General features: G+C 52.5%; 3 protein-coding genes across 3 annotated transcripts; 1 reads left to right on the plus strand and 2 right to left on the minus strand.

Annotated features, from left to right (window-relative positions):
* Positions 1-1,951: 1,951 nt before the first annotated feature.
* Positions 1,952-6,142, plus strand: J4E88_000905 (uncharacterized protein; the record flags this gene model as incomplete). Its single annotated transcript, XM_049394578.1, has 1 exon — positions 1,952-6,142. The coding sequence occupies one exon, from the start codon at positions 1,952-1,954 to the stop codon at positions 6,140-6,142; it is 4,191 nt and encodes a 1,396-aa protein (XP_049260407.1).
* Positions 6,143-9,339: 3,197 nt separating this feature from the next.
* On the minus strand, positions 9,340-10,311 carry J4E88_000906 (uncharacterized protein; the record flags this gene model as incomplete). Its single annotated transcript, XM_049394579.1, has 2 exons — positions 9,340-10,051; positions 10,112-10,311. The coding sequence occupies 2 exons, from the start codon at positions 10,309-10,311 to the stop codon at positions 9,340-9,342; spliced, it is 912 nt and encodes a 303-aa protein (XP_049260408.1).
* A 420-nt stretch (positions 10,312-10,731) lies between these two features.
* On the minus strand, positions 10,732-14,574 carry J4E88_000907 (uncharacterized protein; the record flags this gene model as incomplete). Its single annotated transcript, XM_049394580.1, has 2 exons — positions 10,732-14,255; positions 14,307-14,574. 2 exons carry the CDS (start codon positions 14,572-14,574, stop codon positions 10,732-10,734), a joined length of 3,792 nt encoding a protein of 1,263 aa, XP_049260409.1.
* Positions 14,575-15,401: the final 827 nt, after the last annotated feature.

Raw genomic sequence — 15,401 nt, forward strand, 5'->3', positions numbered from 1 at the left:
TAGTCTAAACTAAAACTTTTAATCTAAACTATACTTTAAGCTAAACTTACTTTCTACTATTTATATATACTTAATAATATAACTCTACTAGTAAAGCTATATATATAATTATATTTATTTTAATATTTCTAAGCTTTATTAAAAGTTTATTTTTAGATTAATATTTATATCTTTTTATACTATATATAGATTATAATCTAACTATTTATTAATTATATATTTTAGTTTTAGCTAATTACTATATAGTACTTATACTCTTTTCTAGAGCTATATATATATTAAACTACTAAGCTATAAGATATATAACTATTTACTAGTACTAAAATACTCTATTTAAAGTTTTAAACTACTACTTTTATAACTAATATAATAATATACTATATAATTACTATCTTTATTAATATACTAAGTAATAGAATAAACTATTAACTTTTTACTAAAAGTAATAATATATTACTTAGTCTAGTTATTTAAATATAAAGCTTTAAAAAGATTTTAATATTATTTTTTTATAATTTTTACTTTATAGAACTATATAAGCTATATACTATAGATAAAATATATAAATAATATATCTATTATATATATATACTTATAAAACTTAAAGTATTAGAGATACTATTATATATAGTAGCTATACTTAAATATATACTATAAAGTAAGAAAGATAAAAATCTCTAAGTCTTTTGTTACTAATTAGTAATTTAGTAATTACTAAGTATTACTAAATTAGTAATTACTAGTTAGTAATTACTAACTATTAGTAAGAAGTTAGTGTTAGTAATTACTAACTTTTTTTTACTTAGTATTACTAATTTAGTAATACTTAGTAATTACTAAATCACTAACTCCCCCAACCATGCTGTGTGTGCCGGCCCAACAATGACGATACGGGGCGCGCCAGTGACGCAGCGATAGCGTGAGATTGGACATGGCAGCCCTGGAGCGATATCGAAGCGGGAACGAAGAAGCAAAGCGAGTACCTGACGCTCAGCGAGGGTAAATCTGGGGAAGGGCTTGTGCTAGAGAGGGTCCGTCAGTCGCCATGTGCTATGATGGCAGATGTTGCAGGGAGGGATTTAGAGTTTCTCCAGGGTGCTTATCGCGCTTCCTCATCTAATGGCTGCTGCATGGGCCCAAGTGACGGGTGCCGACGCAACCGGAGGCGGCAGAGGCGACCCATGCGCGCGCACCGCTGGGATCAGGACACAGGCACATGCTGATGGCGCTGCGCAGAGCAGTTTGGACGAGGGCGCTGCAAACGAACCACACCCTCGAACAGCTGAACGCCACCTGTTGTTGAGGGCAGGAGGGACTAGTGCATGCAGCCATACCCGTTCTTGTCACCTGCATGCTAGCACCATGTAGGTGATGCTCTCGCTGCCGTCGAGTGGCAGATCCCCCAAGACAAAAAGTTGCCCATATCGCTCGTGGCTCGCTCAACAAGAAATCGCTCCACCGGGCGCATTGTAGGCCTCTGGTCGCCGGTGCCATTGCCCTCTTGCCGTGCAGCGCCTCGTTGTCTGCCCTGACGGCCTTTATCTGCGTCTTCGCCTATGCCCAGCGCGATACATAGCGTCTCCACCTTTTGCTGCGAGCCCCGGCGTGTCTCTCCCGCTTCAGAGCGTCATCTATGGGGCCCGAAATACTCTTGACTATCCCGCCCATCACTGCCCCAGAGGGAAAAGCGCAAGTGAGCCGATCGTGTCTCTCAACCAAATCCATATCGAGCCGTTGAGCCCACCACGGCCCACTGCCACCATCTTCACCCCGACGTCGATTCACAGCACCAGTGCACCCACGCCATTGCCCTCGCTGTAACACCGCCGCCGCCGCCCAGCCCAGCGCGACATGAGACTATCCGCCCACGACGTGCGCCTCGACAAACCGTAGACGGGCTGGCATGGTTGCACGCCTCTGCTGAGCTGACACGTCCCGAGCTGTGGTTGCCATGGTCGACCCGAATGCGGGCCTGACAGCGGAAGGGGAAGTGCGGGACGACCAGGCGCACTCGTCGCCGGCGTCGTCTGTGTGCCCCCCGACCCAGGACGCACCAGAGGCACCAGAAGCACCAGAGGCATCTGGTGAAGAAAGAGAAGGGCAGCAGCAACATGGCGCGTCGCCGCCGAGTCAAGGCCAGGACGACGAGAACGACTGCACGCCCCGCTCCGAGGTGCCTTCCGTGCCAGAGGCCCTCAACGCCAGCCTCTTATCGCAGATACACACGCTCGACCCAGAGCCCTCGTACTTCTCTCCACAACCCCTCCGAATCTACTCGTCGCCCATCCCCCGCGACACGCCCGCCTCGTCGAACCCCTCGCCCAGCACGAGCGCCCACGCCTCGCAGGCTTCGCTCTCCACCGTCAACGAGGCCGCGCCCGCCGCTGCACCTCCCCCCGACCGCCCGGCTTTCATGCGAGACCTCTCGAGCGCTTCGACGGCCAGCAACGTGACAGTGCGGGCCAACTCAGTCGACCCCATTCACCCCTACGCCCTCCCTCCCCGCCACCGCGATGGGCCCGTCTACCCCAATCAGTCCTATGCTGCCCTCCACCTGCAGCAGTACCCCCAGCCCTATGTCCCGCCCATCGTACGCTCCCGCAGCTCCCACCCCTCCCACTCGGCCGCCAACTCGCTGTCCAGCCTCGGCGCCTTCGGCCTCTCCCACGAGCACTACAGGGACATTATGGAGTCGGCCCCGCGCACTGTTGGCAACTCACCGGTGAGCAGCCCTGGTCTCTTCAACCCCACCACCCGCCGCCCTTCCCAGGAGCCCGACCAGCCCGACGACGGTACCTATTCCACGCCCTGGCTCCACCATACCCACCGCCAGGCGCCCAAGGAGACCCACATTGCCGATGTCCAGGCCGACCCCGTTTCCGGACGCAAGATTGTGAACCAGTACGAGATCATCGACGAGCTTGGCCGAGGCGTTCACGGCAAGGTCAAGCTGGGCAAGGACCTGGTGCACGGCCGCTACGTCGCCATCAAGATCGTCGACCGCTACTCCAAACGCCGCCGCCTCGGCAAGAATAACAGCCACGAAGACAAGATCAAGCGCGAGATAGCCATCCTCAAAAAGGCCCGCCACCCCAACATTGTCAGCTTGCTCGAGGTTATAGATGACCCAGCTAAGAAGAAGGTCTATATCGTACTCGAGCACGTCGAGTTGGGCGAGGTCAAGTGGCGGACCGAGGGTGCCAGGGAGATTTGCCTCGTCGAATGGCGTCGCTTCAAGCGCGAGTCCCAGGGCATCTTCGACAATGACAGTGCAACGTTAGAAGACGAAAGGATCATCCGCATCGCCCACCAGAAGCTTGCCCGCCAGCAACGTCGCATGGCCAGAGAGGCTCACCTACGTCGGAAGGACGGCTCCTCCAATCAACCCTGGAGCTTGGAGTTCGCAACCGACTCTGAAGACGAGGGCTCCGACAATGGACGTGGCTCGCAAGCATCCCATCTAGAAGACGAGCGTCCGCACAGCCGCGTCCAGTTTCGCGAGCGATCGGACGTCGCAGGCCACCACGAAGACCACATGGAGACCGCTTTCCGATCGCCTGAGCCGGTAAACAACTCTTGGGCCGATGGGCTTGAGGGAACCATGTACGGCCCTTACGACACGGAGCTCATCCGAGGCCGCGTACCGAGCGTTGCTGGCAGCTCCTCGTCACGTGTGACCGACTCTGGCGAAGAGATCCCTGAACACTTCAATTACGTCCCTCTGATGACTATGCATGCAGCTTGGGAAGCCTTCAAGGACACTGTCTTGGGTATAGAATACCTGCACTATCAGAACGTCATCCATCGAGACATCAAACCTGCCAATCTTCTTGTAACCAGGGAGCATCGCATCAAGATATCTGACTTTGGTGTGTCGTACTTGGGACGGCAAAAGACTGATGAAAGCAACGGCGAACACTCTGAGTCGGACTACCAGGAGGTTGACGAAGCCATTGAGCTGGCGAAGACTGTGGGAACCCCGGCCTTCTACGCCCCCGAGCTCTGCCGTACAGAGATTGACGCAGAGACTCCCCTCATCGACGGCGGGATCGATATATGGGCTCTCGGCGTCACGCTGTACTGCCTTATCTACGGGCGCGTGCCTTTTCACGACACAAACACATTCACGCTGATGAAGGTCATCAGCGAAGACGAGCCCTACATCCCTCGGTATCGGCTGAAACCCGTCGCTGAGCAATCAAACTCGCGGCCCAACTCACACGGACGCAACAGTCAGCCCATGACGAGCACCAAGAGGGCACCGCATGATCTCGAATACGAAGAGGTTGATGAAAACTTACGTGACCTACTGCGACGATTGCTGATCAAGGATGCGCGACGTCGCATCACTATACCAGAGATCAAGCGCCACCCGTGGCTGCTATCCGGTATTCCCAACCACATCTCATGGGCAGAAGAGACAGACCCTAGCAAGTCCTATGATGGAAGAAGGATTCAGATTTCCAAAGAGGATGTCGAAGAGGCCGTTGTCCCTATTGGTTTCGTCGACCGCCTCCGCTCAGCCGCTAAGAAGACATCCGAGTTTGTCAAAGGTTTCACAACTCGCAGTTCAGGTTCAAGGCGCCGTGCGCAGAGCTCAGCTACCAACCAGGACGCGCCCCCCAACATCAGCGCAAACTCTTCGAGTAGTACCATCAGTCAAGACGCCCGGCCCTACGAAGGCCGACGTGGCAGTCTAGCACCCGGTGCTATCCTAGAGATTCTGACTCGCTCGCGTGAAGCTGAGCATCCGCTCTCTCACAGTGTTACAGCAAGTCCGGAGGCGAGAGAAAGGTCAAGATACTTTGACAGTCCCAACTCCCGTACTGCATCACCCGCCCAGATGCTGGAGAGCCAACAGCGACCGCCAATGCAAGACCGCGCCATCTCTTCCATAAGCACCATTCGTCAAGCGGATCTGGTTCCCGGTCGAACCGCATCTCCAGGATTTCCTCCAGCTCTACCCGGTACCCCAACGGCTCTAGACACACCTGGTGGCTCACAGTTGGGTGGTCTATTTGGTGGTCTGCCCCGGCGTGTCGTCAACAGCATGAGAAGCAGAGACAAATTGAAACCCCCAAAAGAACATAGCCGCGCGAGGTCAATCGATAGACTCGTTGGTGGAGACGACGATGCCCATGGCGTCCCAAGCCTGGCAATCAGCACTACATGTGCTTCCGGCCAAGTCAATCAACCTGACGCCCTAAAAGACATGTCTCCCATTGCTCGAAGCTCATCGCCTAGCCATTCAGAAGCTCAGTCTTTTGAACGTCTTGACCCCTCGTCGCGGCAATCATCATTGTCGTCACTGTCCTCCCGCCTGCATCGGAATTGGGCGACCGCAAACGGCCTGGAAGCTGGACCCACCCTTGGGATGGCGCCCGATTCTAGACGATCATCGCAACTGCTTCAAGCCGGCGATCAAAGACCCTCCAGCCCTACCTCGATTGCACGAAAGAAGTCAGATGACCGTTTTGATCGCGCGAAGGATGAGTACCGTCGACGACTTGGAGTGGAACAGTCAGCAGCCCGTGAGCGAACCGATTCTATTACACGATCACGGCCTACATCTTCTCATGCACAGACTGCATGTCCACCAAGTCCAGATGATGAGATAGTCTTCAGTCAACATAACAATCGAGAAAGCTGGCATCGAAACGATCAGTCTTCTGAGAATAGCCCTCTTGGTGGATCAAGCCGCGGGTTGGCTCTTTCCTCTTCCGAAGATCAATTCTCTGCCATGTCACAATCCGAGTCGAACCCATCAATTCCCTCGGTCGCGTCGGCCGGCTCCCCAACTCAAGTCGGTTGCGGTTCTTTTGATGAACACTCCTGGATCTCCGCAGCGTCAGCCAATCACCTCGAGGCCTCTATCGATGACGCTGCTGGCTACGATGGCGACCACGCTGTTGAAAGCGAAGACGATTCAGAGAGCGACGACGGAATGGTCCTGAACTTCAGCAGCAAGAAGAGGTCTGTCGCGTCATCATCGCAACGAAGCAACTCCGTTTCCAATGGCGAACTTGCTCGTGCCAGCATTCACGTCCGGCGATCCACTCGCAGTGGAAGCAACGGAACAGTCAAGAAGATTCCTCCACCCGAGCTAGAGCCAGCGGACAATCGCACAGCTGAATCGCAATAACAACACCCACATACCGTACACTGACAACTTTACTGTCATCTCCGTCATCAACTACACGATACCCAAGATCTACCCGCTGTACGAACACACATACATTGGATTCCCGTTTCACGCGTGTGTACATATACGAATTACAGAGCAACAACATGACTTTACCACTACCACCAAGGGCAGGCGCAGGGCGTTTTCACTTAGCTTGGATCTAGGCTGCATGCATCGGCGAGCGTTATCAAAAGACGGCGTTGTCTCTTTTCTCTTCTCAGCATTTACTATTACCATTCTGTATCTATTTCCACTTTTTCTCTTGTGTGGCCTGGGCCTCCGTTTGGTTGAGAATGAAGGATGAATTGTTGATGATCGATGAGAACATAACCTCGGTAAGCGATGCGCTTAACAAGGGGGCTTTGGCTTTCCTGGAAAGCTGTTCCGCACATGGCAAACTGAAGGGGATGGATTACTGTGTCCTTAGCTAGTTTACTACTCTTCGCTTCTTTGAAGTGTCTTTGATAGCATATTGGCTGTTTGTCAAGCCGTGTAGTATAATGCATGAACAGGCCATAATGCCTGATCTTGTTGAACTTGACCGACATGAGGATCTTCACCGTATTCAGTGATGATGCTATTCTCCACACACCTCGGTTGGACATGCATCGAGCATCTCCACCCTTGACAAACCACAACCGCAACCGTCTCTGCGGTTCCCTCCCCTAGCAACTCGGCACCCCATAGTAAAAGGAAAAGTCAATTTCCGACATCGCTCCTGTTGCGACACACCTGCATGTAGCCAATCTCCCAACAAAGATTCCCAACCGATCGGTATTGTACCGACTCCCGAGCGGTATATACATAGTAATAATATGTCCACCGCCGCCGTCTTCTTATTTTTTTCAACAGCCGCCTTACCCGGACGGAGGTTCCCCCAACGTTGTCGAACCCTGAAAATACGCTGAACTCATGCCAATTTCCCCCCACCAACATTACCGACATTAACATGTTGACCACAGATCGCCGATCGCGAACCTGCATGCATGCAGGTGTACAGATCGGGGGATCCTCCTTCTCTTACCTGCATAAACGTCCAAGTGGTTATTTCCTTTTTTTTCCTTCTGACAACGGATAACTGTATGCAAGTCATCCATATCGCAAGTTAGATAGCAAGTCTGCTGGAAGGAGCGACCCGCAGACGTCTCACCGATGGGCGATTGAGGCTAGCGAAGGCAGGTTCGAGCAAAAGACTTAAAGGGCGCACATGCATATGTTTGGCAGACAGCAATGCGATTGCATGAGGACGGAAACATGGGAAAGTAGAGTAAGCTGGAAATCGCTTTCGTTTGTGGCTAACGCGGAGGTTGGGGGAGGATGGGCTTAGTTGAGCAAAGACTATATTGACGTGCAGGATCGTGGCTAGCTCGTTGGTGTTTGACGTGGAGGGAGGCTGCAAGCGAGGTGAGGTGATGTGCACCATCGCTAAAAGTTGCGCGCTGAAAGATGTTTCGCGGGGCTTAGCACACAATCCCAAGCCAGGTACTGGCAGGTTGGTCACAAGTAGCGTTCTTTGTCGTCTACATACACACAGCGTATACAGCGTACAGCGCATTGACAGAAAAACTTATGCTGAGCCAGCAACCTCGAAGGTGCAGTTCATCACAACCGAGCCAGCGCAGGATTCACATCCCAGCCCGATCTAGCGAGGCTGAAGCACTATAGTGGTCAATCTCCTTCTTTCTACCTATACCAGCACGCTGGGTTCGGAGTTGTCTCCCTTGTTTCCCGTTCGCTTCGGTTGCCGGATCCGAGGCTATGCGTTGGATTACGGGGCGCGAACGCGGTGATGGGGTTGTGGGGGCGGTTGTGCTTCTGGATCTGGAGACTGGCGCAGGAATGTGTAATTTGGGGGATATTGGATGGGGGGTTAGAAAGAGGTGCGGAGTGTGCGAATGCGGATGTACTGTGGATTACGGATCGGGAAACAGGAGCACGGAAGGAGAGTCATCTTCCGCATGGAGTGATGCGTACAGGTCTATACGGATATGAGGTGTTAGCTGATTCTACATGCATATGTGCTGAAAACTACCAGTACTGCTTCAAGAGTCCTTGTCTGACCATGCCATGTGTGCCAATGGTCCGTGATGCATACTCCGTCCGTTGAAATTACCTGGGGGCGACAGCGATTTTCCATAGCCGCGCCATGAGCGAAGTCCAGGTTGCAACTATCAGCGATAAACCACCATCCAAGTCATCATCACCACCACCATTTCCCCACAAGCGCGCTTTGCCGCAACCCAAGAGCCGTTTCATCTCAGTCACCGACATTAGACCTCCGCGGCAAACTTGCTCCATCAAGTCGACCAGTGACATACCCCGTTCGGCACGCTCCGAACTCCGACTTCTAACTAAGAGACGACCTTATGTCGCCCGCCTAATCTCATCACATCCCATCACATTCCTTACTTCCACTGAAAATCATTGCCCATTGTGTACAAGACCCTTTGCTTCCCCGCAATTTCTCGCGTGGCAGTCATCCTACTCATGCATGACATAGACTGGCCATGACACTTTCTCATCACACATTTTGCATCTCACGTAACACCACACCCCAGACCCCGCGACATTCATCTCCGGGTATACGAGGTGTTGCTGGGTGTAGAGTAAGCAAGGGCACCTCGTCAGATCTTACCTCACCCCAAGAAATCCATTTCAGGGCTTCATTCGACGGGAAAAACTTCCGTAGATACGAAACACCAGGTCGCTTGTGATTTTCCATCATGTCCGCGTTTTTGCTGATCCGACATGCATGACATTTGGGCGTCACACCGATCAGAAGGGTTGTCTCGGTTACGGTGAACAGGAACGTGCTTTGGAGGCGAGGGAACGAGCTAGAAGATTGAGTGAAGATTGCGTTGACCGGTGTGAGATACTGCGATGGAAATGATAGGTAGGGTCAGGTATGCATATTCATGTCTTAGTGACGGTTAGACAGGGAAGAGTGATGAATACCGATGATAAGCGGCATCGGTGTGATGAATTGGTAAGAGGGAATAACGATAACGGGATTATTGCGACCCGGATATAGTGACTGGCGAGCGTCGAGATGCGTGATTTGTGTTGAATGCTGGAGACTAGTTGATCTTGATACCTGCTTCCTCCATCTGTGATTACGCTCGATTGGGAAGCGGTCGAGATATGCTGATGTTGGCCTACTTCTTCGTCCGCGTACTCTTGCGGGTACCTTCGACAGGTGGTTTGGCCTCCGACGCTTTACGTTTCGTGCCTTTCTTCGCTACAGGCTTTGCAATCGTTGCTTCGTCGCCGCTGCCCTCTTTCGTTACTGCTGGGATCTCTTCTTGTTGTGTTTCGTCTTTCTCCTTCTCATCCTCCTCCGCCTTCGTGTCAGCTTGTACATCCGCGTCTTTTCCCTCACGCTCCTCTGTCTGATCTTCCTGCACACTAACATCCACACCCTCTTTTCCGAGTACCCAAGCTACTCTCTCAACGTCAATCGCTCTCGCCAAAGGGTCTCTCTGCCCGAAACCTCTTCGCAATCTCATCCTTAACTCGTGCACGCGATCGAGCATCATCTCATACTCCTTGACATTGTACTTAATCTTCCTCTGCCAGCCCGTTCCATCTTTTGCGCTGCCTGTTTCATCATCCCAGACAGACCATCGAAATAGTTCATCAGAGAAGAATGGTATCTCTGCAGGTCGGAGAACGGAGAGAAGCAAGGATGCGGTTGCTGGGCCCACGCCCTTCAGCCCCACAAGGATCTTGAGCGCGGGGATAGCATCGGGTTGGGATGATTTGCTCTTCCAAAGCGCAGCGTAGGCCCTTTTGGTCGTTTTCTCAACTGCCTCTGGCGTGTTGCTTTGGACCAGGCCTAGCAAAGCTGGACGAAACGTGCCGTGCTTCCTATTCCGCCATTAGATCAAAAACTGCATGTGTGATCTTGATTCAAGGGTTACCACATACAACTTCCATTCCACGAGTGTCACGACTTGATCTTTCGTCAAGTGTTTCTCGCTTTCGTCTTGTGCAGCTACGGCTTTGCGAATGATGTCATAACGTTGCGCGTCCAAGTCGCGTAGCTTCTCGGGGACCATGGCAGGGTAACGCGACAAGACATCCTTGAACGCACCCAGAGTTATAGTTTTGATGTGGAGTGGCGGCATTGTGGGTGTTGTTGGTGTGTTGCGATCGCGAGGCAAGGTGGGATTGGCGTTAAAGTGGGAAGACGCGTCTGTAAGCCCGGTGCGAGATCACGTGCACATGAATTGGCTGAGTCGCCTTCCAACCCTGTCCGCAGAAGACGAGTCTTTTGTGTGACCAGTGTGATCTATGCACTCGCTCTGAAAGATTCTACCGTTTCGTATTATGCATTGCAGCTACTATACATGTTGCAACCTCAAATATCGAATTCGACGCTTCATCTATGACCGTGGACAATAATGCACCAGGACGCCCGCCTCAGAATTTCCGAGGAGATGCCACAGGAATATCCACCACGCCTTGCTAAGAAACAATGGTATATGAGCAAACAAACAAACAGCCCTATGTAAATGCAAGCTCCAAACGCCTGGCTAATCGACATTTCACGTAGTCTTCCTTGGACGTCCACGACCACGCTTCCCAGAACTCGAACCGCGGGTCGGTACCATAGCAGGGCGACCTGGTGGTCTGCCAACAGGTTTCTTCGGAGCTGGTGCGCTCGCAGGAATCTCATCATCACTCTCCGAATCCGACACGTTGATAGCCTGGGGCTTTCTATTGACGGAGGAAAACTTGGACGCTGGTGCAGTAACAGTCGTCGTGGTAGTGACCTTGCTTGGCCCGTTACCGTTCCGCTTGGATGCCGCAACAATCTTGATCTTCTTCCCGTTCAACCCACTCAAGATGGAGTTTGTAGTTGGCGGTGGCCCTGTGCGGACAGGCTCTGGCTTTTTGTCCTCAGATCGTGTGTCATCTTCGAATGGCTCCTCATCAGCGGGCAGATCACCAAGGAATGTGTCCATGAGCTGGTCATCGTCCGAATCGGGGAACAGCGCCATCTTCGCTCGCAGATTCTCCTCGGCTTCTCTAGCTTCAGCTTCTGCACGAGCTTTTGCCTCCTCCTCCCGACGTTGGGCTTCCAGGGCAGCGGCAGCGGCTTGTTGTGCGAGAATGAAAGCTTCACTAGACTGGTCATCCTCTTCGTGAAGACCATCCTGGTCAGAGGCATGACCGGAGACATCACCAGCGTTGTTGGGTTCCGGATCTTCGGATGGTGGTCCTGTAGGTCTGATTCCAGCTTTTGGTTTTGCTGGCATGGATTTTCGGCGCTCATTATACACGCGGCTTCGCTCTCGGTCTTTCTCCCGGTTGGGCCTTACAGCTCCATCCCTAAAGTCGGACGGCAGCTCGGTGGGTAGGTCTTCTTCACCTTCATTCCTTCGCGCCAACCAGTTCGATGCACGCCCACGCGGGCGACCAGTATATCCGGGCTCGTCTTCTTCGCCACCAAACTCCTCATCGGAATCGAGCGTGATCTCTTCAAATCGTTTGGAGCCACGAGGCCTGCCTGGTTTCGCAGCGCCGCTAATTTCCGGATTGCGCTTGCGCGTTGAGTATGCCTCATCCTCTTCTACTCGGATCCGATATGTCTTCGCGTCCTTCTCTTTCTCAGCCACGCTCTTGAGAGTGTTTGGCTTCGGCACAACATCGGACTGTAGAATGGACCGCATGTCGCCAGACGCTTCGATTTCCTCAGGAGTGCCTTGTCGCAGCACTGGGGCGCGCTCGGGGACGGGTCTTTGCCGGATTCGGTCAAGATGGCCAGTGGCCAGAGATAACTTTACCACCTTGGATTTACCCTTCATCTTTGCGGCAACCATGATGAACCTGTCCTCGCGTTTGGCATCCTCGAGCAGCTTCCTCTGTACCTCCTTTTGATATTCCTTGCCAGATGCATTCTTCGGTTGCAGGGGTTGTGCTTCGTCGTCCTTCTTCTTCTTCTGTTTCTTTGCCTTGGCCTTCTTCCGCCGGCCGCCCTGTACATCCTCGTCTTCTTCGCGACCACGCTTCTGACCCAGACGCGGAATCTCCCCATCCATGCCGGGATCATGGTAGTATGGAGCACCATTTGCCCCTCCATCACCATTGTCGTGAACGACGCCGTTGGCGTCCTCAACTGGAGAGTAGGTAATACCGTATCGGGTGTAGCCGTGATCATCTTCAATGAATCGCGCATCAAGGGAAGGATCCGCCATTTTGTCCATCTCCGCTTGAAGCATTCTGCGTTGCATTGCACTCTGGCCCATACCCTCCTCTTCCCGCAACCAGTTCAGGTTAGACACACTGAAGTCGACAAGACACTCTACTGAGCGTATATCAGCCACTTTCTTGGTGTCGTGGCCGAGCAAAGTTCCTTTGGGCTCGTATGGATGTTGTCGGGGGTCACGTCGACAGGCGCCAGTGTTGCAAACTCGTCTGCAGTGTGGGCACTTCCAGTTGTAAGCCTCCATGACGTTTACCGGCATCATGTCGTGTGCTCGAAACAGGGTACCGTAGCAATAGGACAGGTCACAGCTCGTGCAGAATGCCATCTTCCATTTCGGATGGCGGTGAAGACAAAAATGGCACGACTTGTGCTTCGAAAGGTACTGCTTCGACTTCTTGTTCGCAACCTTCTTGACGTTGCCGTATTCGTCAACGACAGGCTCCTCATCGTCGGACACGCTCTCAGGTTGCGGGTTCTTAATATCGACGAAGGGTCGGACTCGAAGTTGCTCTTGACAGACTGTGGCCAATGTCTTCTTGCCAAGATATCGTCGCTCTTCTTGCAGTGGAAGCGGAGTCTTCTCATGTACGAAGCCATCGATGTCGATAATCTGAGCGCGCCACTCTTCGTACTTGTGGAGGAGATCCTTCCACTTCCACTGTTCGACCCATGTGTATCCTGATTGACAGCCACAGCTTCGTCCCATGCAATAGCAGTCCATGCAAACGTCGTATGGTTCTTCGATCTCCGAACTGAACAAGTTCTTGCAAGTCTTGCAGCTAAGGAAGCGATTGAAGATGTTGCATCTACAATAGGCACAAGTTACGTTGCTGTCGTAGGGAAGAAACTCTGGGTGTTCTCGTGAGTCCGGTGCAAACGCCTCTGACAGCAGAATGGCCTTATACAGATCGAAAAGCTTCTTGAAATCCTTCTGCACTTGCTTTATTTTGACTGACGTTTGAATTGCAACTGCCTGTTCACCACCCGCTTCGACTTGAGCGCGCGCGGACTTGATGAGGCTGGAGTATTTCTGAAGGGTGTAATAGACAATGGCCTTGTTTTTGTATTGCTCATCTCTGCAGACGACTCGGGAGTTGGGCAATGCCTCGTTCAGTGCGAGTTCCAGTGTTTCGACAGTTGTCCGGTTCCAAGCAATCTTCATGGTTCGCGTGCCGCGATTCCAGACTTGGTGAGGAGCCAGTGGTGGGATGAGTATAAAGTCGCCCGCTCGCTGCTCTACAACATAAGTCTGGAATGGGGCCTTTTTCCAAGCGATGAGCTGCGCGAAATGGTTCTCCACTTCTATGTCGTGGCCTAGTACCGAAAGCCAGTATTCCGAGACAACATGACGGTCCTTGCTCTCTGTCATGAACCAGATGGACGATCCAGGACGCTCCTGCTTGCCGTCTTCGCTGATGTTGCCTGATGCATTGACCATGATGTTTTGACCGAGTGAGGCGCACATCTCTCGATGTGATGGGGTGTAGGTGCCTTCGTGACCAATATAACACATGAGGTTCTCCGCGCGCATCTCAGGTGGCAGGCTGCTCATGAGATCTCCAGCGCGTCCAATACCGCGTCCTTTGCGACCACCGGGCTCGTCCAATGCGCCGGGACCGCCAGGCTCACCGGTGCTCTCGTTGAGGTAGAACAGAACCGAGGGAATGTGCTCCTTCAGTTTATCATGCCACACTTGAGGACAGTCGATATCCTTGAGGTAGATGCGCTGCCTCGCCTTATCGCGGTATGCGTCGTCGGGGCCGTCGAAGAATTGCTCGGTCAGCTTCGTCATGTGCTTGAGATAGTGCTTCATGGTCAGAGGAATGTTCTCCTTGGTCGAGAGATTGCGCGCATTCTCGACTGTCTCGCTATTAGCCATGCGCGCCGAGTATTGCCCTAAATTGCGCTTACCTTTATCGCCATGGTTATCGCGCAGCCACGAAGGTGTAAAGGTCCAAGGATCCAGAACCTCCTCGAACCCGTCGATTACCAGAGGCTTGCCGCCTATTATGACGTGCAGCATCACCAGCTTCTCAAAGGCCTCGATGCCATTGTTGGCGATCATCTCGTAGGAAATGCGGTCGACATATTGGAAATTGTCCGCGGTCTCCACAAAGGTGCGCACATCGAAATCGGGCGGTATGGGCTCAAATGAGGCCCGGGGGCGCGCGGCCGGCATCGTCGTCACCCACGACTAACATTCAGAAGTCGCGTTCTCGGTGTGGGGTTACAGGAGCGTGAAGCACCTCCGCGGCGTTGTCGCAGTTGCGAATAGACGGGGGCGCAGCGGGTAAGTGTAGGCGCGTGGTCGTGGTCGCTGGCGGAGCGAGTGCTGCGAAAAATGTGAGTTGTAGTTGATTTGGCGGCAGCGTGGTGAGCTTTCGGGATGTGGACGCGACCGAGGAAACGGCGTTCTGACCAGTCACGTGCCGTCGAGTGTTAGCGCGAACCCACGGTTCAGCTTTCACGTTCCCCACTCACTCACCATCCCGATTCGGCGCTGGACGGCAGTGACCGAAGTGCCTTTCCCAATTGGTGTTCTAGCCACTCACATCGTCTTCGACATGTTCAGCATAGCACGTTGAAATCGAGACCCTGCATACCAGTCCAACAAACAGAAGGAGTAGCGCGCATGCCTTTACATGTGAAATTGCAAACACTTCTGACCGTCTAAACATCTAAAAGCCGAGTATGGCTCTCCTACGACTTTATGCAGCGCGGGCTGCGCCGGTGTGTCGGCAATACACTCGAAGTTCCTCCACATTACAATCCGCTTGCAGACGAGGACGACTATCAACACCTCTGTCACTTGCGAGCTATCGTCCGCAAACCACCCAGCTCATCAAGTCAATACGACGAAACTCGACAAACTTGCAGTCAGGGATAGCGGCAGCGACAGCATTACAAGATGGACCCTCGAAACCACTTCCCGATTACAAGCCACCAACCACCGGCTTCCTCTCATATCTGCCTCAGAAAGCGGTTCCTTATGGCGAGCTGATGAGA

This window comes from Alternaria novae-zelandiae (assembly GCF_023758075.1).
Source record: "Alternaria novae-zelandiae strain BMP 2774 chromosome Unknown scaffold_1, whole genome shotgun sequence".
Classification (NCBI taxonomy): domain Eukaryota; kingdom Fungi; phylum Ascomycota; class Dothideomycetes; order Pleosporales; family Pleosporaceae; genus Alternaria; species Alternaria novae-zelandiae.